This window comes from Lissotriton helveticus, chromosome 1_1 (assembly GCF_964261635.1).
Source record: "Lissotriton helveticus chromosome 1_1, aLisHel1.1, whole genome shotgun sequence".
Lineage (NCBI taxonomy): Eukaryota > Metazoa > Chordata > Amphibia > Caudata > Salamandridae > Lissotriton > Lissotriton helveticus.
Window position 1 is genome coordinate 1444940760 of NC_136057.1, and position 27645 is coordinate 1444968404.

Consider the following 27645-nt stretch of genomic DNA (forward strand, 5'->3'; position numbering starts at 1 on the left):
CCCTCCCCTTTGTTCTCACCAGTGCCCCTTGGCTGTTCACAGAACTGATGGTGGTGGTGGTGGCAATGCACCTTAAGAGGTCAGGGGTGCCAGTCTTCGTCCACCGCGACGACTGGCTGTTGAAAGCAGGCTTAGCCCAGGCAATCATCACCCACCTCCAGGCTATGGCTACCCTCCTATCAGCCTTGGGGTTCACTATCAACACGCCAAAGTCACACCTGACTCCTTCTCAGATTCTCCCTTTCATGGGAGCTTTTCTCGACACAATTCAGTTTCTGTAGTAGGGGATCTCTATGTATAGTCATAATCTAGTGAATAGTCCCGCCCATGTGCGTGGACCCCGGAGCACTTAAAATAATCTCTTAAATTGTCAAAAAATGCAGACCTGCACAGACACTTAAGAGAGAATTTAAAGACAGATAATGCAGCTTATATCCACAGGCTACACTGTCCAGTACTTCAACTAGAAATTCCACCAAAAATCCACAAACAGCAAGGTGGGGGACTCCAGACGTACTGAACTGAAAGTAAAAGGGACCTGCTGTGCATTCTGGGATACTGAGAGAGTTCTGGAAAGTTTTCTTAAAGGCACAGTATCCTGTTCTGAGTCACATAATGGCAGCCTATGGGGCTTGTTTGTCCACTCCTTCCTCTCTATCATTCCAGAGGGTTTTGCTGGTAAAAGCAAGTTTTTCAATGTGGAGAAATCTGGACAGGATGTGCTGTTTGTGGATTTTTGAGATACCCCTACTACAGAACTGGAGTTACAGGACAGAAAATACTCCTTTCTGTCTTTCACCCGGAAGGAGCCCAGGAAGGAGCCCAGGAAGGAGCTCAGGGCATTCAGGCTATGATCCCATCTTTCAGCCTCGTTCTCGATTTTAGTGAGGTCAATTCTGAGGTTCCTGGGCCTGATGGATTTGTCCATCCTGCTGGTCCAGCATGCCGAGAGGCGTATGCAGGCTCTGCAGTGGGATTTGAAGTCCCAGTGGGCCCAACATCATGGGAACTGTCCGACCATGTTCATATCTCGGAGGAGACTGCAGAAGACCTGCAGTGTTGGTTGCTGGACCATGATTGGGTCAGTAGCAGACCCATATCCCTAGCCCTGCCTGAATTGACAGCTGTGACCGATGCATCACTTCTGTGTTTTGGGGGTGGGGGTGGAGAATCTGAGAGAGGTGGAGATCAGAGGCATCGCTGGCATAGCTCTAGCTCCACATCATCTTTCTGTGCCTAAAATAAACACACTTGGTGCTAGAAAATCTTCCTGCTCTCTATCAAGGAGAGGGTGGTTCAGGTGTTCACGGACCAAACACCACCGCCATGTGGCATTGCAACAAACAGGGCGAGACCCTATGCCTGGAGTTAATGTGCTACTGGAAATGGCTGGACCGCTGGGGAATTCTCCATGTGACAAACCACCTGGCATGCTCTTTGAACGCCAGGGCAGACAGACTCAGCTGTCAGCACCTAGTTGATTACAAGTGGCAATTGCACCTTGAGGTGGCGCAAGGCTTCTCCCGAGAATGGAGGAGAACTCTGGCTTGAATTTGCCACTACCAAGAACATGCAGTGTCATTGCTTCTGCATGTTAGTTTCCCAGACGTCTCTCGCTTGGAGGCTCTTTCCACCTCAAGTGGAACTCGGAACTCATGTATGCCTTTCCTCTGATACCACTCTGCCTGGAGCTCTCAAGAAGATCAGAACAGACCAGGCCCAAATCATCCTAGTGGCTCCGGATTAGGCACAGAGTGTATGGTGTCTAGAACTCCCGGGCTTCAGCATATGTCTTCTGACCAGGCTGCCCCTCCAGACCTGCTATCGCAGCAACATGGCAGGGTTCTGCACCAGTGCGTTCTCAATCTCTGCCTTCATGCTTGGTGATTGAACAATGACAGCTGAATACCTTTGACCTGCCTCTGCAAGAGGTTACTGTCATCGTGGTGCCAGGCAACCCTTGACGAAAACTGTATACTCCTATTGTTGGGACAAATATGTAGCTTGTGCGGTACTCAGCAGATAGACCCCGTCCATGCCAAGTTTTCTGACGTTCTGTTAATTCTTTTTGTCTCTTGCCCTTCAAGGTTTTGGTTTGGGCATGGTTAAAGGTTATCCTTTTGACCTTCTTATAGTAGGCAGATCAGTTCCCCTTGTTTAAGTCACCAGATGTGATGTAATTTTTGAAAGAGCTACAACTTATGTTTCCCCCTGTTCCTTTTATAATGTCCCACCGGAACTTAATCTGGTCCTCGCTTAATTGATGTGCACTCCGTTCAAACTACTTGACGGCTGTCTCTTACGACTCCTTACTATTAAGATGATGTTCCTCGTCCCCATCACTTCAGCACTGTGTGTGAGTGAGCTTCAGGTTTTTTTGTGTCAATCCACCATAAATGACCTTCTTCCCAGACGAACTGGGTCTGCGAACACGAGCATCATTTCTACCAAACGTTGTGACACTGTGTCACGTCCGTCAAGCTATCATGCCTCTAAAATTCTAAAGTCCATCTCACCCCTTCAAGGAGGAGAGGCTCCATTCCTTGGATCCCAAAAGATTGCTCAGCGTTTACATTGATTGTGCCAAGGAACATCGGTGGGCAATCTGCTCTTTGTAGGGGTACTCTGGAGCGAAAAATACAAGAGAGTGCAGAAGAAGACCATCTCCCTCTGGATTGTTCTCTGCATTAAGATCTGCTAAATATTGGCCAAAATGGAGCCAAAACTGCTACCACTGCATTAGTCTCTATCCAAGACATATGTCTGGTAGCTAAATGGAGGTCCCTCCATATGTTCACTAACCACTTTTGTTAGGGCGGTCAGGGTCGCCGGCATAGGCATTTTGCCCCCTTGCTCCTGCTGGAGTTTCATTTCTAAGTCCATTTACAGACCGGGCTCCAAATATGCACTGCATTGGTATCTTTTCAAAAGGTGACGAATGTGCGGTTACAAGTCTCTATCAGAACAACAGGTTACTTACCTTTCGTTACCCTGTGTCTGGTAGAGAGACTATCTAGCTGCTGATCCCTCACCGACCCTCCCATCATCCCGTTCTGTAATTGGACTCTATCCGCGAACAAGATCCCAAGTCTAGGTATCTGTACACTGGTCACAACCAATTCACTCTTAGAGCTCTGCGTCTGGGGGCACCGACAGCCTCGAAAGCAATTGACATCAGTGCACAGGGTTGGCATTTATATAAGCTCCACACTTCAATTGCGGAGTTGCACAACACCACCTGACAGCGCACCGAGCTACTGCTAAAAAGGTTCCAGATCCACTGATGCCTGGTGAATATTCAAAAGATGAGGAATCTGCGGCTATATAGTCTCTATCATAAGGAGCATTCCCAAAGGTAAGTAACTTGCTCTATAGGGTGTATGTCCCCTTAGAGCATTCCTAGGAGAATCACTTCAGCTTTGTGATTTTATGATAGGCCTAGCTACTGTGCTGTGATCTTTGCCAGGGGCCACATGTAGGATGCTCCAGTGTTCCGTGGCCCCTGGTCAGCCTGCAGGGCACACGGTCCAAAAGCACCAAGGAGCACCAGTCCAGCCCAGCCAAAATGTGTCTGGATTCCCTTGTCTGCTCCCTTTATCCCTGTGGGACCCACATCTCAGTCCACAGCCCTCCATTGCTCACTAACTCAGGTGCCTCAGGTAGCAAGGTGGAACGCACAGGGCAGCATCCTCTGCCACTGAGCTCCGCTAGCTTTACATTCGTCCCTAAGCTAAATACGATCCCAACCTCTGTATGACCGGCCTCTAAAAGCAGCTTGCCCTTCCTCCGGGGTCATTTTATCTTAGTCAGTACAGGCTTCAGGCTGCTTCGCCTGGGCGGTGTGCAAGTCATCCTCCAGATAAGTGACTGCCTATGATTCTATAGCTATCCTCGGATGCAACTCAGTAGCATTTTACTGAATTTTCTCCTAGAAAGACCGAATTATGTAGGATTTTAAGGGGACCGACAGAGGAGCCTAGAGGTATGTCATGTCAGCCATGTTGCTAGACAGGATCTTTTCCTTTTTAAGACCTGGCTCGGAGAGGTGGAAGATCGTAGACAGTAGCCACATGTTTATCTTCCTGTTTGAAAGGCCATTGTCAGTCTGTGATCTTTCAACCATTTCGGTCATGCAGACTCGCTTTGTAATGTTTCAGTCTCATAACTACCTCGGGTGCTTTTTAATGTGTTTTATAAAAACATTGGCTCCACTGAGCGGGACATTTGGTAGCTCTGACCTGACATTTGCAGGCAGTACTCCGCCAATTGTTCATTTTCATGCGAGTCATTTTCCTACTGTGGGGGATTTCTCTCGGCCATTCTGAAGTGGCTGAGTACTAACTTGAATGGGAGCAAAACAGACCTTTTACTCATCTGAATAGTAAACTTCACTGGCAAGGTCAGATCTGGCACCAGTTCGTATGTTCTCCTTTGTTTCCAACTGACAAATCTAAATCCCTCCATATCAAACTGCAAGAGGACATCAGATTAATGATTGTTGGCATCATGTGTTCACACACTACACCTGTGCAAAATACTGCCTTTCTTACCGACGTCATTCTATGATAAATTATCTCAACACATGTTTTTGGGAGTAAATGTTTTACCATCTCTTTCCTTTGTCTCCCCGAAAAGCAACTGCAACTGATACAACATTTAGCAAAAAGTAAATCGGTTGATCTGAAGAAAATTGACCATATTTGGCTGCCAGTCAGAAACTTCATTGTCTGTATCATAAAACATATTCTTTGTTTCACAGAGGCTTATGCATAGTGCTTTTCGCAGATTGGTAGCTCATGTCTGAATGATGGATCCACAGTTTGTCCTAAGTAGGACCGTACGCTTTTACTCTGACTATCTTTTTCACATCCCCAGATTAGGCTATGAGGGTAGGAGGCAGGACCCTCATTTACTCTGGTCTGATGCTGTGGAATGTATTTTATATTCACTTACAAGTGATAGCGAATAGTCTTTAGAAAGCATTTTATTCTACCGGTTCATTTTCTAGCCTTTGTAGTTTTGTTAGTTCAGCTTATTTTGTATTTATTTGTAGAACAAAGATGCTCTCATGAGGGAGAATGCGCCTTAGCACTAATAAATATAAAAAATGTAATTAAAATCAAATTATAGGGCATTTTGAGTTCCAGTCGACTCCGCAGGTGACACTATTAGAGACTCAAGCAAATCATTGGTAGGGAATTTTCTTCATTTGGGTAAACCGCGTAATCTAGCCACCTAGTAGTTTAACAGAAGAGATTGATGTTTTAAAAAAAATATTATTTTGCTAAAGTATGGTTACAGGCAAATAAAGTGTTGTTCTCTTTAGGGAGGCTCTGGACAAGATGAAAGATGTTTACGAGAAGAACCCGCAGATGGGAAATCCAAACATCTTATTGCCCAAGTACACAGAAACCCTGAACAACATCCAGAGGCTACAGCTTGAGGTGCAAAAGTGTGAGGTGAGCATATGAAAGGGGGTTGGGAGCACAGGGCCATGAAACATGGAGAGTGGTGTTATGTGGCTGATCCAGTGATGGTGTGTTGCAGTGGGTGAGAGGGCTGGAGCAGATAAGGTAAGAAATACCCCATATTGCTTTATTTTATTACACGAAAATATCATTCAACGTAGAGTATTACAGGGTTGTTCTCCCTAGGACAGTCTGTGGTTATCCATGATTGAGTCTGTGATTAGCCAAGCGTAGGTCTTCTGAGGCTTTCCAATCTTAATCTGTATAGCCAAGTCTGCTAATAGATCTATAGAGCTGAGGCTGTTGTAGGCTGACCTTTATGTCTCTTTTATGGGTCCGTTCTGCAGGGAGTTTTCCTACTGCTGGTCTGTGGGCTGAAACATCTAGTTTAGGTCTGTAACTATAGTCTTTCAGGGTAGATATGTAGGACAGTACATTGGGATACTTTTTTGAGAACATCCATCAATATTAGTTTGCCAAGATGGATCCCTTGCACAAGGTTGCTGGGGATTTCCGGAGTAAGAAACAAGCCATTCCAGGGATTACAGATATTGAGTGAACCCTTGGTCACTTGTGTGTTCATTTCTTTAGTATTTTTCTTAATCCCTTCCCCCCTCTATATAGTAAGTGTGCTTGGAAATTGTGCAGTTCCTTCATCTCCCTTCATCACTTAGAAGATGTATGACTCGGCCACTTTGGGATGTATATTGAATCCTTGGGGCATGTGTGGCATGCTGTCTGCTGAAATAGGCATGCAAGCTGTTTCCAAGGGCACCTGTGTGGATTGTTTTCTGACACACAGACATGTAGTGTTGTCCATCTAGAAATGTAGCAGGTCTGCCTCCTTACCCCCTAAGAGAAGTATTTAAGGCCTCTCTTCTTGAGGGGGTGTGTGGAGTTATGTTTTTGGGACTGTTTCCTATTGTTTAGAGGAAATAGTTTGATTGTTTTTAGAGCATGATTCTGAAATGGATGATCTTTGACCTCTGATACTGTTTCCTCTGTGTTAGGCCTGGCTGGCTAATGCTAATGGACAAACAGTCAGTCGTGGTGATACCATCATGAGGTACAACAACCAACTGGAACGCCCCACGAGCATGAACAACAATGATAGCTCCCAAGAGAAAGACAGGTAATGTCTGGTTTGATGTCTAATTTCTGCATCCTCTTTACCACTTCCCTGGGTCACCTTCTCCATTCTGGGCGACCTTCTTCTTCTCCAGCTCCTCCTCAACCTCCATGGTTCCTTCCCTCCTCTTGCTCCATAACTTCAGCGTGAAGTCTTCATGGTTAGGGTCTTGCATGCTTCTCCTGCGGATTTTTCACTCTCCTTTCTCTGCCGGGATGGTGGGGGGAATTGTGGCTAGGCCAGCTGCCACTGAAAATTAACCTTTCCCCACAGTGTGACCTAACCCCTATCCTTATTCTTCCAACCCTTTTCAGTGGGGAATATGCTACTAAGACCACCAGCCTGTGGCTCAATGTTGGTGTCTTCCTGCTTCTCGTAACCATGACCCCATCTTCCCTGATGACTCCTGACCTGGGCCTCCACTCACCTTTAACGACTGAGGTTACTGAAGTTTCCAAACCCGAAAGCTTTGTTTGACAGAGATATCATAAAAGCACGATACATAGAAATAAAAATTTCATTGGACACACAATATAAACGAAGTTAAAACCTTTTTAGGGGGACTTAAAATCTGTCTTGAGTGATGATAAATCACAATTGATGTGGTTTAAAGGACTGGAACTACTAAAACTTATAAAAAGTAGCATTTGCAATTCATGTCATTAGAGAATACAATAATACAGATTACTGAAGTATCTGGTAATGGTGGATTCTGTTTGACGACCGTGCGGGACCCTCGCGCTTCTGATCGGCAGCTCCTCGATTGTGCCTGGGTCTCGGCGGCTATGTCTTCGGAAAACTTCTTCTCAGCTCCCGGCTCGGTGATGGATTTCTTTTCTAACTATCTAAAGCACGTTTAAATACGTTCAAATTTAGCATTGCTTGATTGCTCTAAAGTGCCCCACTCTCCCAGGCGTCGACCGGAGAGGGAGGGGAGGGAGGGGAGAGAGGAGAGAGGAGAGACTGCAGAGGCTGTGGGCTGGATGTGCCAGAATCAAGAAAGAGAACGGCAGCTCCCGGATTTGGTCGGTGATGGACCTGGAAAAGTAAAAAATATTAATAATTTTGTGGAGAGGCAGCGCGAGAGGAGCTGAGAGGAGCAGAGCCTCTAGGAGGAAAAAAAAGCACAGACGGCACTGTGATTTTGTGACCTTATGGGAGGCTTCTGACAAAGTAAAATCCGAGACATTGTGACAGTGCACCTGACAATACTGGGGGGCTTGTGAATATTCTGCCTCTGCCTTTATCTTTGGCTTGGTTGTACCGCCCTGCATTGCTTTTATGTGATTACAAGTGCCTTTGGGGGTCTCAAATCCTTGGTAAAGAAGGAGACTACAACGCCTTGGGGGGTCAAGAAGTCTCCTACCTGCCACTGGACCAGCATCCTAGTGCTCCCGTTCCGAGTGTTAGTCTCCCCCCGCCGCCTCTGCTCCTGTCATCTAGCTCGGCCACCGGGAGGGGGGGGACTACACTCCCCAGGAGCCATTCCGGCCTTCGTGGCAGGAAGCCGCTCCCGCCACTTCCGTGCACGGAGGCGCATAATTGCTGACGGGAACCCCCTCGTCTGTGCCCGTCAGAGCCAGGAGCCAGGAGGAGCCAGAGCGGTACAAAAGGGGGTGGTGATGGACGGAGCATCTGAACCAATCAAACACTCACACCCAGTCAAAAGATCTGGGTTTGATCCATCACCGTTCTTTAGCCCACTCTGCTACCCCAGTTCAGACATGGCTACATGCAAATCAGTCTGACCTTGTGCCTCATGGGAACAGTCCAGCCCGAACTGCCAAGCCATGCCTTCCCTGGACCGGTAACAAGCCTCCGAGGACCGGTTTCTGGCATTCCAGCCGTCATCAACCCGGCTTGCTTGAATCCAGTGGCAAAGTGAGCAAGGGACTCACGTCTGAGCATACCCTGCCACACTTATGGCGGCCAAAGCGGTACAAAAGGGGGTGGTGATGGACGGAGCATCTGAACCAATCAAACACTCACACCCAGTCAAAAGATCTGGGTTTGATCCATCACCGTTCTTTAGCCCACTCTGCCACCCCAGTTCAGACATGGCTACATGCAAATCAGTCTGACCCTGTGCCTCATGGGAACAGTCCAGCCCGAACTGCCAAGCCATGCCTTCCCTGGACCGGAAACAAGCCTCCGAGGACCGGTTTCTGGCATTCCAGCTGTCTTCAGCCCGGCTTGCTTGAATCCAGTGGCAAAGTGAGCAAGGGACTCACGTCTGAGCATACCCTGCCACACTCATGGCGGCCAAAGCGGTACAAAAGGAGGTGGTGATGGACGGAGCATCTGAAGCAATCAAACACTCACACGCAGTCAAAAGATCTGGATTCAAGCAAGCCTGGCTGAAGACGGCTGAAATGCCAGAAACCGGATCTAGGAAGGTTTATTCCGGTCCAGGGAAGGCATGGCTTGGCAGTTCGGGCTGTACTGTTCCCTTGAGGCACAGGGTCAGACTGATTTGCATATAGCCATGACTGAACTGGGGTGGCAGAGTGGGCTAAAGAACGGTGATGGATCAAACCCAGATCTTTTGACTGGGTGTGAGTGTTTGATTGGTTCAGATGCTCCGTCCATCACCACCCCCTTTTGTACTGCTTTGGCCGCCATAAGTGTGGCGGGGTATTCTCAGATGTGAGTCCCTTGCTCACTTTGCCACTGGATTCAAGCAAGCCGGGCTGAAGACGGCTGGAATGCCAGAAACCGGTCCTCAGAAGCTTGTTTCCGGTCCAGGGAAGGCATGGCTTGGCAGTTCGGACTGGACTGTTCCCATGAGGCACAGGGTCAGACTGATTTGCATATAGCCATGTCTGAACTGGGGTGGCAGAGTGGGCTAAAGAACGGTGATGGATCAAACCCAGATCTTTTGACTGGGTGTGAGTGTTTGATTGGTTCATATGCTCCGTCCATCACCACCCCCTTTTGTACTGCCAGGAGGAGCCAGGCCAGGGTCGCCCCCCTTGGTTCCGGAACCGTGACTGTACTGACTGTCTCTGGTGTCCCTTAAGGTACTGTTTCATTCGAACCTACTTGTCGCTGGAGATCCCCTGTTCTACTACTATTATGTTTTCTCAGCGTAGCTTGGTTATTAGGAGCAGTGGAAGCTGCTCATTCCCCGGCTGTTATTTTTTCTTTAACCTTCTAGGACTCGCATAACTGTAGATTTGCCACTGTGCTACTCTGCTATGGGGAAGAGGAAAGCACAGGATGTGAGTGGGGAGGGCACTGCAAAGATCAGCAGGAAAAAATTCATGCAAGGCTGTAGTACATAATTGTGTTATTGACCGGATTGACACACTGATTAACGAGTGTACTGAAATCCTTGATCTAGCCCCTCTTATTCCTCCACACACTAAATCCCCTCCACAAACAAAGTTACAGGCACAGAATAAATATTTATCTATCCCAGATATGTTCTGCAAGCAACGCAGGCATAAATCGGCCAGCATAGCGGGCAGTAATGGGTCAAAGGTAGTACCCCCAGAAAGCATTACTGTTCCCAGTCACGGTGGGGATAGTGTTAATGACAGTACTGATTGTCCTATTCACATCAACCCGATTGTCACAACAGATACACGGCATTGGGGGAAGAACACCCAGCAAACGGGTTGAAGGCTAGCATTTCTATGAGCACATATGCACAAACACAAACTGCTAACATTGCCTGTAAGTGTAGTAATTGCAATGGTGAGCTAGACTGTTCCCCAGGACATCTGACGCAGGAAGTGTCCTCTTTGAAGGCAGAAGTACAGGAATTGAAGGGATCTGTGGCTGAGTTGCTCAACTTACTGAGGCTATTAACTGCAAGTGCTGACCAACATAAGCGGACACCTATCAGGGATACTAATAATTCTGATACCCCGCTAATACCCACTCGCACGGATATCGGGGGGTCACGGGCATGCCCAACCCATTGCCCCTCTAGAGGCAAGGGTCTAAATGTAATAAACAAGCACGGTCCTGTGGGTCCACCATCTCAAATAGCGAGGTTTACTGCACCTAAGGTATTCCCCTCCCAATCTGTTCCCCCAGGTAGTTACGACAGTAACAGCAGTCTCCGTCCTGATAGTACATTTAACAGGCAAAGTTTCATCGCTCAGGTTCAGAAGAAGAGGCATCCAAGAGGGGTCAGGGAGGAATTACTAGATCCACACACAATTTTTATGGTTAATGTTCCAAAGTTAAAATATCATGGTGCTACCGAGTCTTCTGGCTCATTGATCAATAAATCCATTCACTGGATTAGACATGTAAGAGGATGCCGCTCATTGATCAGGGAGGATATCTTGGCTGCACGCAGAATCTCGCTAAATGGTCAACCCCTTGATAGTATTGAATTGACCCTGAGTAGCATGGATCTTGTTGATAATCTCTTTATGCTGGAATTCCGAACAAGTGGCCCTGATAAATCCAAAATCCAGTTCAGGCGTTTCCGTTTGGTTACGGGGTCGAACCCCGGGTGGGACCTCAAGGACCACAAGGCTCTTCCAGCCTTGAGTCTAATGATTGACTCACACAGTCAAATACATCAGGGGCTTTAATTTTAAATCTGGCAATGTACCCGGTCCTGGGGGTAACGGGTAGGTCACTGTCAGTTAATTTTTGCAATTTGGAATCCCAAGCAGGTGACACAGGGGGACCTGGCCCAAGGGGTTCCTCTCAGACCAATCTACTGTGTACCCCGACTGTAGTTTCTACCCCTTTTGAAAGCCAGGTTGAGGCATTAAGAAAGTGTAGCTTCTTGAGCTGGAATATTGCTGGTCTTAGCTCGAAGCTTCCCTCACCTGAATGGAATTCTTTTATTAGGAATTATGATGTTCGAGGCATGTGGGCTGCTGAATTCATATCTATAGCATAGATCGCCGCCTAGTGTTGGGTCCGGATGATTGCACATTGTTGTCCTGGAAGAGTCTTCGAAGTATCACGAGATAGGTGGCTCCTCCCCTGGACTACAGTGCGCATGGGCATCGACTCCATCCCCAGATTGTTTTTTTCCGCCATTGGGTTCGGATGCATATTTGATCACTCAAGATCGGAATCGATAGAAACTTTTCTTTAGGCCCGAAGGCCTTTCCTATATCGTCGGTATTGTTTTGCGTTCGGTGCCCAGCTCTGTTCCGGCTCAGTTCCCGAGTCGGACATCCGGAGGAGCTGCGTGGCTCTTCGGTGCTCGAGGCCCAGTCAACGCAGCAAAACTTCGACGAAACATCATGGAACGGAGCCCGCTCAAGAGATGCCCCGTGTGCAACTCAAAGTATCCCCACATCAATGTCCTTCCGGTGTGCAACAAGTGCCTGTCGCCGGATCACGATGAAGTCAACTGTATGGCTTGTTCCCGTTTTCGCTCCAAGAAGACGATTCGACTTCGGCGCGTGGCGCGCCTGGAGACCCAGCAGACGGCCCCTGACCCGGTGAACATTTTCAAGGGGGAAGAAGCAGACAAGCAGGAAGATCAAGAGCCGATTTCAACTCCAGCACCGGAGATCGACTCCAACTACGACGCAGACGTCGAAATGCTCGATACAGAAGACGTCGTCGACGAGGTAGGAGACGACAATGAGGCCTATGGGGCCACGGAAGATAGCTCAGGGGAAGAGCTATGCCCCGTTCGAACAATCACAAAGGCTCAGGTCGAGGGATCGCCACATGGCCTTACCCAAGATCTTGCACCTGGATCCACGGTCTCGCCTACGGGCCCGGCTACGGACCCTCCTACGGAGCCGCCATTGGTAAAATCGAAACCGAAAGTGAAAGCTTCGGTCTCGACAAAACCGAAAGTGATAGAGACGCCGTTGACACAGAAGACGCCTGTCGCTTTGGTCGCCTCCACGTCTTCGGACATGTCGGGCCAGCCGAAGCAGAAGAAGGTTGTCGATCCGGTGAAGTCCCTCAAAAGCGTCGAACCGAAGTCGCTCAAGGGCGTCGAGCTGAAGACTGGGGCACCGAAAAAGGTTGTCAAGGCCGCCGACCCGAAACCGTCGGCGCCAAAGGCCGTCGACACAACCAAAGGACTCGAAGCTCCAAAAGCTGTCGACCCAGCACGTCGCCCGGAAAAGGCCAAAAGTAATGTCGCCCTCGAGTCTGCACATGGTGGTGGATCGAGGACACCTGTAGGGTCGACGAAACCATCCGCATCCTTCACGAAGCAGGTGTCGGACTCATTGCAACGCATCAGGAACAAGGCTTCCGCGGTCGATCCGAAAGACACTTCCACCCCGAAGCCCGCTGCCAAACCGCCAAAGTCGACGGCGCCGATCCAGTTCACGCTTCCGCCGTTTGCGCCCAGGACGGTCGACGACGCGCCCAAGGTGTCCACGGGGCCGAAGCAAACCCCTGCAGTTGTAGGCACAAAACATCGACATCCCCTGATGGAGGAGCAGTCGGAGCAATTTATCGACGCCGACACCGGTAGACTTTCCGTCTACAAGCGAAAGATCACACCGACACAGCCTATGGAGTCCTACACTATTCCTTTGAAGAGGAAAAAGGCTTCTACGGATTCCCCAGTTCTAATTGAACCTATTTATCCACGACCTCAGGACACTGCTCCAACCTCACCCACTTACTCTGATGTGGAGGCTGGGGAAGGGGAGGATGAAGAGTACAACTTCCCTGCTGATACTGATCCTGAAGATCACCACGACTCATGGGCAGATGCTGGGGACCCAGGGGATCCGCAAACTGCCCCGGACACTCAAGTATATACTGTTAAAACCTCACCTACTGAGGATTCTGCGGCATTTAATGCTCTAATTGAGAGGGCAGCTAAAAATCACGACGTCCAGCTGCATGCTGACCCTGTTGAAGTGGATTTTCTGTTTGATACCTTTTCCACCTCTGAAAAGACTGTCAAAACTCTGCCAATGCTGAAGGGTGTTTTGAAACATGCTGCAGACATTTTTAAAGAAACCACACGAGCCAGGGTTATAAACCCCAGAATTGAAAAAAAGTATAGGCCGGCACCTGGCGACCCTACCTACATCAAGGGCCAGTTGCCGTTGGACTCTCTAGTTGTTTCTAATGCCCGGAAGAGGGCGAATACAAAAACTACTGGTGATGCTCCTCCCCCTGACAAGGAATCTAAAGTGCGAGAAGCATCAGGGAAGAGGGTGGCGGCTCAAGCGGCCAATATCTGGCGTATTTCAAACACTCAGGCACTCTTGGCCAGATATGACAGGGCACACTATGATACACTTGAGACCCTGTTACAACACTTGCCAGATGAGTATAAAGAGGCAGCGGAGATGCTCATTCAAGAAGGGAAGCTCATTTCAAATGCTTCTATTAAATGTGCACTGGACGCAGCGGACACCGCGGCCAGGGCCATTAACACAAGTGTAATGTTAAGACGTCAGGCCTGGCTCAGAATCTCCGGGTTCAAACCAGAGATACAAACCACCATCCTCAATCAGCCTGTAAACCCTGATCACTTATTTGGCCCTGAGGTGGATACCACCCTGGAAAAAATAAAGAAAGACACAGAGACTGCGAAGTCCATGGGGGCTCTCCAGTCCCAGCAGTTCAGGGGTAGTACTTTTCGTCGCTCAAGCAATAGAGGTGTTTCCAGAGGCCAGATGTCCCAGCAAACACAGTACACAAAAGGTGGTGCACAAACCTCTTACAACAAGCAGGGTAGAGGCGGCTATCGCGGCAACAGCACCAAGGGCAGAGGTCGTGGAAACAACAACTCCCGAACCTCCGCCACCAACAAACAGTGACGCCTTGTCACTGCCCCCCGCCCATGCCACACCTGTCGGGGGGGGGAGACTCCAACAGTTCCTGCCAGTCTGGAAATCCATCACCACAGACAGGTGGGTCAGAAAACGTATACAGTACGGTTATTGTCTGGAGTTAACATCCACTCCACCCAACATACCCCCAAAACACCGTCCTATGTCCACAGAGCATTTGCACTTATTGCAGCAATAGGTACTCGTCATGCTGCAAAAAGGGGCAATCGAGCTCGTGCCGGTAGAACAAAAAGGCTCGGGAGTGTACTCCCTGTACTTCTTGATCCCGAAGAAGGACGGGTCCCTGCGACCCATACTGGACCTCAGGCCCCTAAACCAGTACATTCTCTCAGAACACTTTCATATGCTCACGCTGCAGCAGGTTCTTCGTTGCTCAAACAAGGGGATTTCCTTGCAACATTAGATCTAAAAGATGCATATTTTCACATTCCACTACATCCGTCACACAGAAAATACCTCAGATTCACCATTCAGAATCAGCATTACCAATTCAAAGTCCTCCCTTTCGGAGTGACCACAGCGCCCAGGGTGTTCACAAAATGCCTGGCGACAGTGGCTGCGCACCTCGGGAGACAAAACGTTCACGTCTACCCTTATCTGGACGACTGGCTTGTGCAAGCAAAGTCAGCCCAGCAGTGCGCTGCCAACATGTCCCACACCATTCACCTTCTTCACGATCTGGGTTTCTCGCTAAATTATCCAAAGTCGCACCTTCAGCCAGCCCATGTGCGGCAGTATCTGGGCGCGACAATAGATACTCTGGCAGCCACGGCTCAGCCAAATTCGGTGAGGATCAACAGCATTCAGTCGCTGATCCAGAAATTCAGACCGCAACACTCTCTTCCAGCACGAGTGTTCATGCAGTTGATAGGCATGATGGCCTCCTGCGTCTTCATAGTCCCGTACGCGAGACTACATATGCGTCCGCTTCAAGAGTGCTTGGCACGTCAGTGGAATCAGGCTCACGGACAGTTGAACGACCTAGTGTTGGTGACCGGTCGGGCATACAACTCTCTGCATTGGTGGAATCCACACAACCTTTGCAAGGGCCGACTGTTCCAGGAGCCTGTTCCACAGATCGTCCTAACGACGGACGCTTCTCTGCAGGGTTGGGGAGCTCATGTGCTCCACTACACAGTGCAGGGACTATGGACAACACAGCAAAGGAAGATGCACATCAACCACCTAGAGCTGATGGCAATCTTCATGGCGATGAAGGCATTCAAGGTACATCTGTGCAACAAAGTCGTGTTGATCCGGACGGACAACATGACAGCCATGTACTACATTCAGAAGCAGGGAGGTACACACTCTCCACAGTTGTCTCATCTGGCTCAGAGCATGTGGAAGTGGGCCATTCAGAGGAACATCTTCCTCATGGCGGAACACCTCCCAGGCAAGAACAATCAGATGGCGGATCTGCTCAGCAGGTACAGCCACCAAATGCACGAGTGGGAGATACATCCATCAGTACTCCACCCGTACTTCCAGCAGTGGGGTCATCCAGAGATAGACCTGTTCGCCACAAGGGAAAACGCTAAATGCCAAAGCTTTGCCGCCAGGTTCCCGCACCCACAGTCGCAGGGCAATGCGATATGGATGAACTGGCCAGGCAAATTTGCGTACGCTTTTCCCCCAGCACCTCTAATACCGCTGGTGGCATGAAAGCTAAAGCAACACTCGATGACGCTCATCCTGGTTGCTCCAACGTGGGCCCGCCAACCATGGTACACCACGTTTCTAGAACTTTCCGTGGTACCGCATCAAAGGCTGCACCTCACACCCAGACTTTTAACGCAGAGCCATGGCGACATTCAGCACCCAGATCCGCAACAGCTCAACCTGGCGATCTGGCTCCTGAGGTCTTAGAGTTTGGCTACCTCAACTTGCCTCCTGACTGCATGGATATCATACGGGAGGCAAGAAAGCCCACCACCAGAGCATGCTACGCAGCAAAATGGAAGCGGGTTGTCATTTATTGCGTGGAACACAACATTGAAGCGCTTGACATCATTTGTTATCTGCTACATCTTTACAAATGCAATCTGGCATATGCTTCCATTCGGATACATTTATCCGCCATTTCAGCTTATCTCCAAAACCGGCTGCATCTCTCCCTTTTCCGAGTGCCTGCCATTGCTGTTTTTATTGCTGATTTATTGGAAGATCTGACCTGAGCAGAGCGGTCATACCGCATTGCTCGCTCTGTGGGGCATCTAGCTTGATTCTCAAGCAATTTTAACAATCCTTCGTTTTTTGTATTTTCTTTCATTTTAATTTCGTTTTCCCTTGCTTTTAATAGCTGCTCCTCATACCTACATTATAATTATTAAACCACCGCGTTTTGCGGGTCCTGGGTCCTTTAGTTGCTGCCCCTCGGCAGTTGGGAAGTTCGGCGGCCATATTGGGTGAGGGGAAGGACGCTGGGCGTGCAGTACACGCTCTAGCGCCTAAGGACGCTCGACCTCCTCTTAAGGAAGTCATGCTGACGCGCAGCGGTCACGCGCGGCGGGACCGCCGGATCACCGCCGGAGTCACGCCAGAGTCCAGCCCGTCTACGCCCGTCAGCGTCCCGGAGGCAAGCGGGGTGACGGGTGGGGCTCTTACATCATGTATGTTTGCTCCTGCGCCTATTATGATACGTTATACGTCGTTAGAGCTACGATCTTTGCAGAAGACGTCCGGTGGCTGTCACACAGTCTTTCCCGGTCGCTATAGAGGCAAGAAGCGATGTCCTGGTTGTGGGTGGTCTCCCAGCTCTGTTCCGCTTTCTTGCCCAAACATAGAGATCGATAGTGTGAAATATCCTTGCATGCTGTTAAACACTAGGTCAGTATGCAGGCACGCGCAGGACATTTATGACCTTCTGGTTATGGAAAAGCCACTCTGTCTGATGCTGACTGAGACCTGGTTGGGGGAATTTTCTAATCCCGATATAACCATAGCTATCCCCCCTGACTACAACATTTTCAGGCAGGACAGACTGAAGGGGAGGGGTGGTGGAGTGGCAGTGAATAAATGCGCCACTTGCTCCATTCTGCCCATGGACGGTATCCAAGGATCTGAATCCCTTGCCTTTTCCATTACATTGACGCCTCATCAATCCTTTAAAGGCCTCTTAGTCTATAGGCCACCTGGACCGCCTGGTACCTTCTTTGATGAGCTTCAGTCGGCAATCTCGGTGTTGGCCTTGAAAGCGGAACATTGTGTTCTTGCCGGGGATTTTAATTTTCACCTGGATGAGCAACTGGACCCTGACACTATCAAGCTGTCTGATGTCACGGCCCCTTTCGGCCTGATCCCTTATCTTTTTGGACCAACACATGATAAGGGTCATACCCTAGATCAGGTCTTCTCCACGTCCCCTTTGGAGGTGACGGATCTTGTACCAGTGCTTTGGTCGGACCATAGACTGGCCAAATTCCACATTGGGGGCACGATGAAGTCCAATACTGCTTCTAAGCAGCAGGGTCGTGCCCCTAGGGCATATCACCGGGTGACCCCAGATATGCTGGCTCAGGCTGCTCAGGACCATCCCTGCCCCCTGACGGGAGAGTTGGAGAGGGACTTGGATTCCTTGCAAGTGTGGCTATTGGATAGATTAAATGAGCTAGCCCCTGTGATGGCCCCCCGGTTAACATCTAAGCGGGTTTCTGCCCCCTGGTTTACTGAAGCGCTGTCGCTTTCACGACGGCAGTGCAAGGTAGCGGAAAGAGCCTGGCGCTCGCAGTACGACGCTGGGGCAAGGCTCGCCTATAGAGTAGCAGTTAAAGCCTACCATCGGGACATTCTCCTGGAGAAAAAAGGCTACTTCGCAAGGAGGATAGAGGCCGCCTCTAATTCTTGTAAGGAGATCTTCACAATTGTGAGGGAATTCACGGCCCCCCGCTCTAATGTGACTCAGGTTGCTCCTTCGGAGTCCTGGGCTTCCGATTTGGCTAACTTCTTTACCAATAAGATCAAGCTGATCCAAGACTCCTTTCCTCTGCGGGTGCCTGCAATTCCATCCAGCCCCGTAGATGGATCAGTTTCACCTGCCCCTTTGGGTTCAGTTATGGCCGTCTTTCCATCTATCTCAGTTCCTGCTTCATTGGCACTTATGGGAAATCTCAAATCTGGGTCGCCCCTTGACCCATGCCCAGCCAAATTCTTGGCAAAAATGGCAGAAGTCATAAATCCGCTGGCGAACCCACTTTTGAACCTTTCGTTGAGTCAGGGAATGGTCCCGCAGGCCTGGAAGCAGGCAATGGTCATTCCTTTGCTTAAGAAGCCTGGGCTCGACCCGGAAGTCTTGGCCAACTACAGGCCTATTTCTCTCCTCCCTGCGCTCACAAAGATTCTGGAGAAGCATGTACACATGGAGCTTTCTAATTATTTAGAATCCCATAATGTACTACACCCTACTCAATCTGGCTTCCGACCTAACCTAAGTACCGAGACGGCGCTCTTGGAGGTATCGGAAGCCATAAAAGAGGTTCTTGATTCAGGGGGCAAAGCCATGCTTGTCATGTTGGACCTGTCGGCGGCCTTTGACACCGTCCCCCATGAGGGTCTTCTCGCCAGACTTCATGAGATCGGTCTGAGGGGGACGGTGCTCAGCTGGTTTAGATCATTTTTGGCTGGCCGTCGACAAACGGTCTGGGCCCCATCCAGCTCGGCCGTGATGCCGTCTTTGGGAGTCGGAGTTCCGCAGGGTTCTGTGTTGAGCCCGACTCTTTTTAACATCTTTATGACCCCTTTGGCGGCATTGGCGGAGTCTTTTGGGGCCCAAATCGTATCCTACGCCGATGACACCCAACTCCTCTTTTCATGTAAGAAAGGAGGGGATTTTGATGGAGAGAGTATCCGGAAGTGCCTTGGGGCTGTTTTTAAATGGTTCCAGCTGAACAGCCTCAAGTGCAACTCAGACAAATCTGAGGTACTCTTCTTCGGTTGTCTATCGGATCCGGACTGGCAAGCATGGTGGCCTGCTAATATGTTCCCTCCGTCTTGTTCGTCCCAGATGGTTAAAAACTTGGGGATCAGGATGGACAAGGGCCTTACGTTAAGATCTCAGATCCTTGGTTTAACGGGAACATGTTTTGGCCTTCTCAAGATGCTCCGGAAGTTCTTGCCTCTACTTTCGGAGGAGCACAGGAAGCTGACAGTGCAGGCCATGATTGGCTCAAGACTGGACTACTCCAACGTCCTTTATTTGGTCCTGCCGAAATATCTATTGCAGCGGCTGCAAGTCGTCCAGAACTCGGCTGCGAGGGCCATTTATGGCCTAAATAGGCGAGTCAGGGCTGCTGGTCTTCTGCAGTCGCTCCATTGGCTGCCCATCCGGAAGCGGATAGCATTCAAGGCCTTGACCTTGGCCTACAAGGCTCTTCATGCTGTGGGAGCAAAGTATCTCCAGAGGAGACTTGTCTTCTACCGCCCGGCTCGATCTCTAAGATCTGAATCTCTGCTTCTTGCGGTGGTTCCGCGGGTAAAAAAGGCTCGTATTGGAGACCGCTCCTTCAGCCTGTTGGCGCCACAGCTTTGGAATACTCTGCCGCTGGCGTTGCGAGGCGCCACTAGTTTGTTTACTTTCAGGAAGGACCTTAAAACCTGGCTTTTTGCCCTTTAGCCTATCTACCCTGTTTTCTCTGCTTTTGTATCTGTTTTTATATTACTGTGTTGTGTTCACTCTGCCTTAGGTTCTCAATAAAAGCGCCGGGACACTCTTTTTGAGTAGCCGTGCGCTATATAAAACAACGTATAACATAACATAACATAAAGCTTTTCTAGAAGGGCTCAAGCGAGTCATTCCTCCCAGGACCCCACCTGCTCCTGAGTGGAATCTTAATGTGGTACTCACCCGACTGATGGGTCCACCTTATGAGCCTCTACACTCATGCGACATTCAATTCCTAACGTGGAAAGTGGCTTTCCTAATAGCCATTACGTCACTGCGACGTGTTAGTGAGCTCCAGGCGCTCACTGTACAAGAACCTTTCATACAGATTCACTCCAACCGGGTGGTGCTGCGCACTAACCCTAAATTTCTTCCTAAGGTGGTTTCACAGTTCCATGTCAATCAAACTATTGAACTGCCCGTGTTCTTCCAAAATCCAGAGACAGTGGCTGAAAGAATGCTCCACACTACTGTGTAGATGTGCACTCCAAGCAGCTGTAGGGCAGGCTGTTCTAAAAACACTTTTTCAGACGTCTGCAGCTGGCACAGGCGGCCGCCGCTAATGGAGGGACTGCTATATATTCTATGCTATAGATATGAATTCAGCAGCCCACATGCCTCAAACTGAATATGCTACTTACCAGTATGCATCTGTTCTTGGCATGTAGGGCTGCTGACATTCATATCGCCCACCCTCCTCCCCGGCGCCTGTAGCGGCTGCAGAATTTACACTTGCTCTTAGCATGGCCATCGCTCACACTGTTACACTCCATCTTTGCCACAATGGCTAAAAACAATCTGGGGATGGAGTCGATGCCCATGCGCACTGTAGTCCAGGGGAGGAGCCACCTATCTCGTGATACTTCGAAGACTCTTCCAGGACAACAATGTGCAATCATCCGGACCCAACACTAGGCAGCGAACTATGCTATAGATATGAATGTCAGCAGCCCTACATGCCAAGAACAGATGCATACTGGTAAGTAGCATATTCAATCTGTGCCTTTCAAGAGACTTGGGCAGTCACACCCATGTTTTGCGAAGGTTACTTGAATTATTCCATAGCAGCTGTGAGGGAGGGGAAAGGCAGAGCCTCGGGAGGGCTAACATTGTGGGTTCGACAAGAACTCAAAGTGACCATTAATGTTATCCCCACCATGAACAATGACATCCAAGCAATAAAATGAACCTTTAGCGGCCACCAAGTGATCTTGCTAATTAATATCTATGTTAGGGGTACAAGGGGGAAGTACTCGCGAGTTTTAGCGGCTCTGGAGCTGCTCCTTGATACCCTTCCAGAAATCACTAAGATAATTGTAATGGGGGATCTTAACATTACATTCGAACCACTCACCCTGGAGGATGTTTCTTGTGATGAGATAGCAGACAGGAACTGGATGATTCCAGAGCTTGAGCTGGAGCCAGTCAGGAAGTGGACCGATGTGATCATTCAGATAACCAGCATTTGCAATGAAAGTGGCCTAAGGGCCCTGAACGGCCGTACTAAATTAGATAGGTTAGGCTCACCAACCTTTAATAATGGGTACCCTGCAAGTAGAATTGATTACATACTGGCAAGCTTGAGTCTTTGCTCACAGGTGGAGGATATGATGATCATTGACCGAATGGAAAGTGATCATAACCCGCTTTGTTGTTTTTTCCTTTTAACCCATTCCCTGCCTGATGCACACTATGGGGACTGTAGCTATATCGGGGAGGTTGTTCAAACCAATGACATGAGGAGACTCAAGTGGGTCCAGGTAAAAGAATCTCCTACTCTCCTAGATAATATAGCTCAAAGTTTGCAATGTGCTATTAGAGAGCTTGAGAGCAATGCACTGCAGACTGGTGCTCATGATAACTCAGGAAAGATCCATACAGATTTTTTTAACCTCTTACGTACTTTTTTTGTAAAAAAAGGAAAGAAATCCAAAATGCTCCCCCAAGTGGAGGGCCGTTGGTACAATGATGAATGCCGAACGGCACGTGAGGTTTTAGGGAAAGCTATCAAGGGGGGTATTCCAACTACAGTACGTGAAGCAAGGTCACTCTATAAGGCAGCACAACTTAGGGCTAAAAAGGCATGGGAGGACCAAAGATCGACTGACCTACGGGAGGCTTGTGCTTCTAAGGACCGGTTTTGGAACACGTACAAATGGTCAAACAGGGGCCAGGCTGAGCGCCCACAGAATAATGTTTCTGTTACCGCTTGGGTGAGCCACTTTAAACCCCAGTACTCGGCTACCCCCCTGGAGGGGATAGTCTAAGTCTCAAATGTGTTTTTCCAGGGAGATACCTTCACCTTGAGGGAGGTCGAGTTAGCATTGGTTTCCAGTTTACCAGGGAAAGCGCCGGGGCCCGATGGCATACCGGGCGATACCCTGTTATATGACAAACCTAGCTGGTGCCGTTATATCTTTCTTCAACGCAAATGCCCAAGGGGCACCGATCCCTGCGTCCTGGAAAGATGCAGAAATCATTCCAGTTTTTAAAAAAGGAGACATAGATTGCCCGGGGAACTATAGGCCAATCAGTCTTATAGACTGCTCCCAGAAAATACTTGGAAGAATGGTGCTTAATAGACTCCTGGGGTGGATCGAGGAGTTCGGCATTTTAACACCATTCCAAGCCGGATTCAGAGCTGCCTTAAGCACTATCGACCAAGTCTTCCGATTTATTTTAATATACTGGAAACAAGTCAGCCTGGGTAAAGGTAGCCTTTATGCTGCCTTCGTTGATCTAAGGGCAGCCTTTGATTTAGTTCCCCGGCGGAAGTTATGGCTTGTCCTAAAACAACTAGGTCTTCCCTTGGATCTTTTAACCCTCATCAGTAGACTCCATGAAGATAACAAGGCCCAAATTAGATGGAGGGGACAGGGGGATGTGACGGAATCTTTCCCGGTGGAGCGAGGTGTTAGACAGGGCTGTGTTCTGGCCCCCACCTTGTTCACGTTATATATCAATGGAATAGCGGATTGCATGAGCAAAAATCCGACGGATGCCCCTATACTAGCGGGTGTCAAGGTACCCATCCTGATGTTTGCCGACGACACGTTGATCCTCTCCAAGACCCCGAGTGGACTCAAGAAAGCCCTAAAAATTTTTGAGGATTTCTGTTGTGAGAGGGGATTGGAGGTCAACGTGTCCAAGACAAAGCTAATGGCATTTAACACACGTAAGGCAAACATGAGAGGTTTTGCAATGAAGGAGGGCCCCTCAGAAGTAGTCAATGAGTTTACCTATCTTGGAGTTAACTTCCAAGGCAGTATGAAGTGGTACCGTCAAATCGATTTAGCCTCACTTAAGCTCAGACAGATAGCGGGGGTTCTTGTTCAAGAGCACAATCGCTCCCTATCCAAGCCTATCAGTCCCGCCCTAGAAATCTACAATCTGAAGGCTGTCAGTTCAACCTTGTATGGCTCAGAGGTATGGGGCTGCGAGAATCTTGTTGCCCTTACCTCGGCAGAGAATAGGTTTCTAAGAAATTTAACTGGACTGCCCCAGAGCTCTCCCATGTGTCCTTTGTTATTAGATCTAGGCAAGAAACCCATTGCAGCCATAGCCAAACTGCGTCCCCTCCTGTATTGGAGGAGACTGTGGACCACTCCCGAACTTGTTGGCTATGCCCAGGGCTTCCTAGACATTATTAAATCAGACACTTTACATCAAATTAAATGGCTCAGGGTAGTCCGAAATCTTTTAGGGAGTTAGGTTTGACAGGATTATGGATTGACCCCGCTAAATCTTTTTTTCCATCTAAATCTGAAGGCCAAGTTCTGGGAACTGTTTTCATTGAATAACGCTAAACAACAAATGTCTTCCTCCCTTTCGTGCCGCTTTCTGGATCACAAATTTGTCCCTAGGCTGGAATTATACTGGGATGCAATTACGAAACCCCTGGATCGAAAATTGTATTTTCAGTATAGGGTGGGGTCTTTACCAGTCAGATCTTTTACCCAAAACTGTTCTCCACACTCGCTAGTTGGGTGCCCAGGATGTACTCCTAACATCGAGACCACGGCACACATTCTTTGGGTCTGTGGTACCTACGCTGCCCCTAGGCGGGCATGGCTCTTACCAATCTGTAAGCTACTTGGCACCAGGGAAGCGGCGGAGGCAGATCGTATTCTGCGAACAGACACTTCACTGCCCATCGTACTAGCTGTGGCCAAATTTTTAGGTTGGGCATGGACTGATTAGGTTTAATAACTTTTTATGATGCTCATGAAGTATGTACATGATTGTTTTATTCTTTTAACTCGAGGTTTTTTACTGGTTTTAAAGCTCAATTTCATTTCTGGGTTACAATTGAACTTTTGTATAATATTTTTTTTAAAACTATGACTGTTTCGTATTCCTGATGATGTATATGCTTTTATGATGTAAAAATCGAATAAAGCTTTATGAAACCGAAGTATCTGCCTCCTTTTCCACTGTCATAGGAGAGCAGTAAAGACGCTAGATCTCAGATTGCCTACCACTGAAGTCAAAACAAATGTCCTTATAGCACCCCACTCCGGAGAGCCTGGAGAGCCTCCACAAGTCGCCTCAGCCCAAATGCGTTTTCGACTCTCCCACCAGACAGAGAGTCGAAACGCATGGAGGCATTCGCTAAAAGAATGTTCTCAGATCAGTGAACACAAGTGTCCTCCTGTGGAGATACTCGTATGTGTTATGGGACATGGTGGCAGACATCTCGCCAGCCATCCCTGATGACATCCGGCCAGCCTCCAATGCTTTATTCAAGATGGCCAGAAGGCAGTGAATTACTCCATCCACTCCACTCCACTTTGGTGTGGACACCACCTACCGCTTGGGTAAGGCAGTCGGAACCAGCATGGTACTGCGGCGCCACTCTTTGATTTGCTAAACTGGCTTTTCGAGTGACGACCAGCAATTTTTTATCAACATGCCATTTGATGGCACATGTCTCTTCAGAGCGAAGGTGGACTCGGCCCTGTAGCTCTTTAAGGAGAGCATAGCATTGGCACATTCTCTTGGGTTGGGAATCTCTGTATGACAGTTTCCCCAGCAATTTCATCCTTTTTCGAGGCTTTAGAAGGTGCTACCAGCACAGGCAGTATCGCACCTTGCTGCTGCAAAAACAGGCCTCCCAAGCCTTTCGAGATAGAGGCCAGGGATTTGCTCGCCAGCATCCAGCATCCAGGGGCAATATACTACCCAATTTCCTGCACTAACTTCAACAGCACCCTCACCACAACTGCTTCAAAACCGCTCTAGGTTTCCCCCTGCAGTACACGATACCCGCTAGGAGGCCATATCCCCTTTTACTGCACTGGGTGGAGGAGCATCACCTTCCACTAAAGGCTGCTCAACAATGTGCAGAATGGTTACCCCCCTCCTCCTTGTCACCCCTTCCATCATGCCACCAAACCAGGGGCCTACGAGTCCATACTCCAGAGGATGTTCAATCTCTCTTGACCAAGTGAGCCATAGAAAGGGCACCTGCTTCAGAGATGGGAACTGGTTGCTATTCCTGTTGCCTGTTTGGTGCCGAAAAAGAACTTTGCCCAATCTTCAATTGTCGCCCTCTGACCTTTCACCGGAAGAACAAGTTCAGAATGCTGACCCTGGCCAAATGGTTTGTCTGCCCTGGACCCAGGATACTGGATTGTAGCATTAAACCATCTTGGACACCTACTTCCACCTGCTGCCCTGCAGTCTCACCGAACCTGCCTGCAGTTTCAGTTAGGCCACAAGCACCTTCGTTTCTCTGTGCTCCCCTTTGGTCTTACCAGAGCACCCTGGGTTTTCACAAAAGTGATACTGGTGGACGCTGCCATCTGCTGAGGTTCGGAATACCAGTGTTTCTTCACCTCGATGAAGGCAGAATCCCCTCATAGTTGTGAACAACCTCCAGACCACGGCCAACATGTTGACATCATTGGGTCTTCTCATCAACGTGCTGAAGTCATACCTTATTCCTTCAAATCAGCTTCCCTTTATTGGAGCTATCCTTGCTAGGGTGCTCTTCCAAGCTTCCCTCCACCTCAACAAGTCCATGACATTTGACCCATGAACCTAATGTTCTGACCTTTAACGTGGGTCTCAGTCAGTGTCTCTCTGAGGCTTCTTGGTCTCCTGCATCCTGCTTGTGGACCCCTCCGGGTGGCGCATGCTTGTTCTGCAGTAGGATCTGAAGTCTCAGTGGGCTCAGCACCAAGGGAACTGTTTTAATTCCACCCAGTTGCTAGACCACTATTGAACCAATGGCAGACCCCTCTCCCTGCCCCACCTGGTGCTAATGGTGGTGATAGATGCATCAATGCTGGATTGGGGAGGTTTTTTGGGCGAGGTGGAGATCAAAGGACTCTAGTCTACAGCGGAACTTCGCCTCTAAATAAACTTGTTGGAGTTGCGAGCGATTTGCTTGCCGCAGAAGGATTTAGTTCCCTCCATAAACAGGGAACGGGTACAGTCTCACAGACAACACTAGTTCAGCAACAGACAGGGCAGAGTGGGGTCATGGATCCTGTGCCTCTGGAAGTGACTAAATAAAAAGGGCATCTCCCCGGTTGTACTGTATCTGGCAGGATCTTTAAACAGCAGGTCATAGAAACTCAGCTGACGTTGCTTAGCAGTTCACAAATGGTGGCTGCACTAAGTGGTGGGCCAGGGCATCTTTCAGCAGTGGGGGGGAACCCTGGCTTTATTTTGTCATCACCTCCGAGAACGTGAAGTGTCCAAGCTTTATTGCAATGGAATTCCAGGGCAACTCAGAGACACTTTTCACTTCTGTTAGAACTCTGGACTCTTGTACTCCTTCCCTCCCAGGCCTCTCCTACCCAGAGGTCGGAAGATTATAAGGAAGGACTGGGACCAAACTTCCTATTAGCTCCTGAATGGGTGTGGAGAGTGTGGTACCTGGAACTTCTGGCCATGAGCATCTGTTTTCTGATCTGGGCGACCCTTCAGGAAGACCTCATATCCCTGCAGTATGGCAGGGTCCTGCACCAGAGCCTGCACAACCTGCACCTCCATGCTTGGAGACTGAGCTGCAACAGTGGAAGGCTTTCGATCTTGCTCCCAAAGTTGTGGGTGTCATCTCTGCAGCTAGATTTTCCTCTACCAAAACTGTTTATTCAGGACTCTGGGAGAAGTTTGTAGTATGGTGTTCCTCCCGCAACCTACAGCCACAATTATCTGACATATTGTTGCTTTGCCTTTTTTTAGTCCTCAAGGCCTTGCTTTGGCCACCTTTAAAGATTACTTTCGGCTTTCCTATGTATACCTGATCAGCCATTGTTATTCAAATCACCTGTTGTGGTGCGTTTTAAAAAAAAGTTAAATCCTATGTATCAGCCAACACCTTTTTGATGCCTCAGTTGGACTTGAATTTGGTTCTCACTTAACTGTGCATGTGTCCCTCTTGAACCGATGCACATTTGTTCTCTCAATCTTTTCATGTTTAAGACAACTTTTCCTCATAGCGATCACGTCTGCCGCGCGAGTGAGTTACAAGTGCAGTATAGTGCCCAACAGAAATAGCTTTGCCTAAGTAACTTTTTCATGTATTCCAACTTTCGGCCAAAGCATGCATCCTTTCCTGCTAAGCTGGTCTCTATCACTCCATGGAGCATGCACTCCTAGCTTACAGCTATTCTT

General features: G+C 48.9%; 1 protein-coding gene across 2 annotated transcripts in view; it reads left to right on the top strand.

Moving 5' to 3' along the window:
- Positions 1 to 27645, top strand: part of TRIP10 (thyroid hormone receptor interactor 10) — a 157362-nt gene that overhangs the window by 125680 nt on the left and 4037 nt on the right. For both annotated transcript variants that reach the window (XM_078685753.1, XM_078685749.1), the window contains 2 exons: positions 5327 to 5459; positions 6479 to 6600. In XM_078685753.1, the coding sequence (XP_078541879.1) occupies positions 5327 to 5459; positions 6479 to 6600 (255 nt within the window). The remainder of the gene's footprint in view (positions 1 to 5326; positions 5460 to 6478; positions 6601 to 27645) is intronic.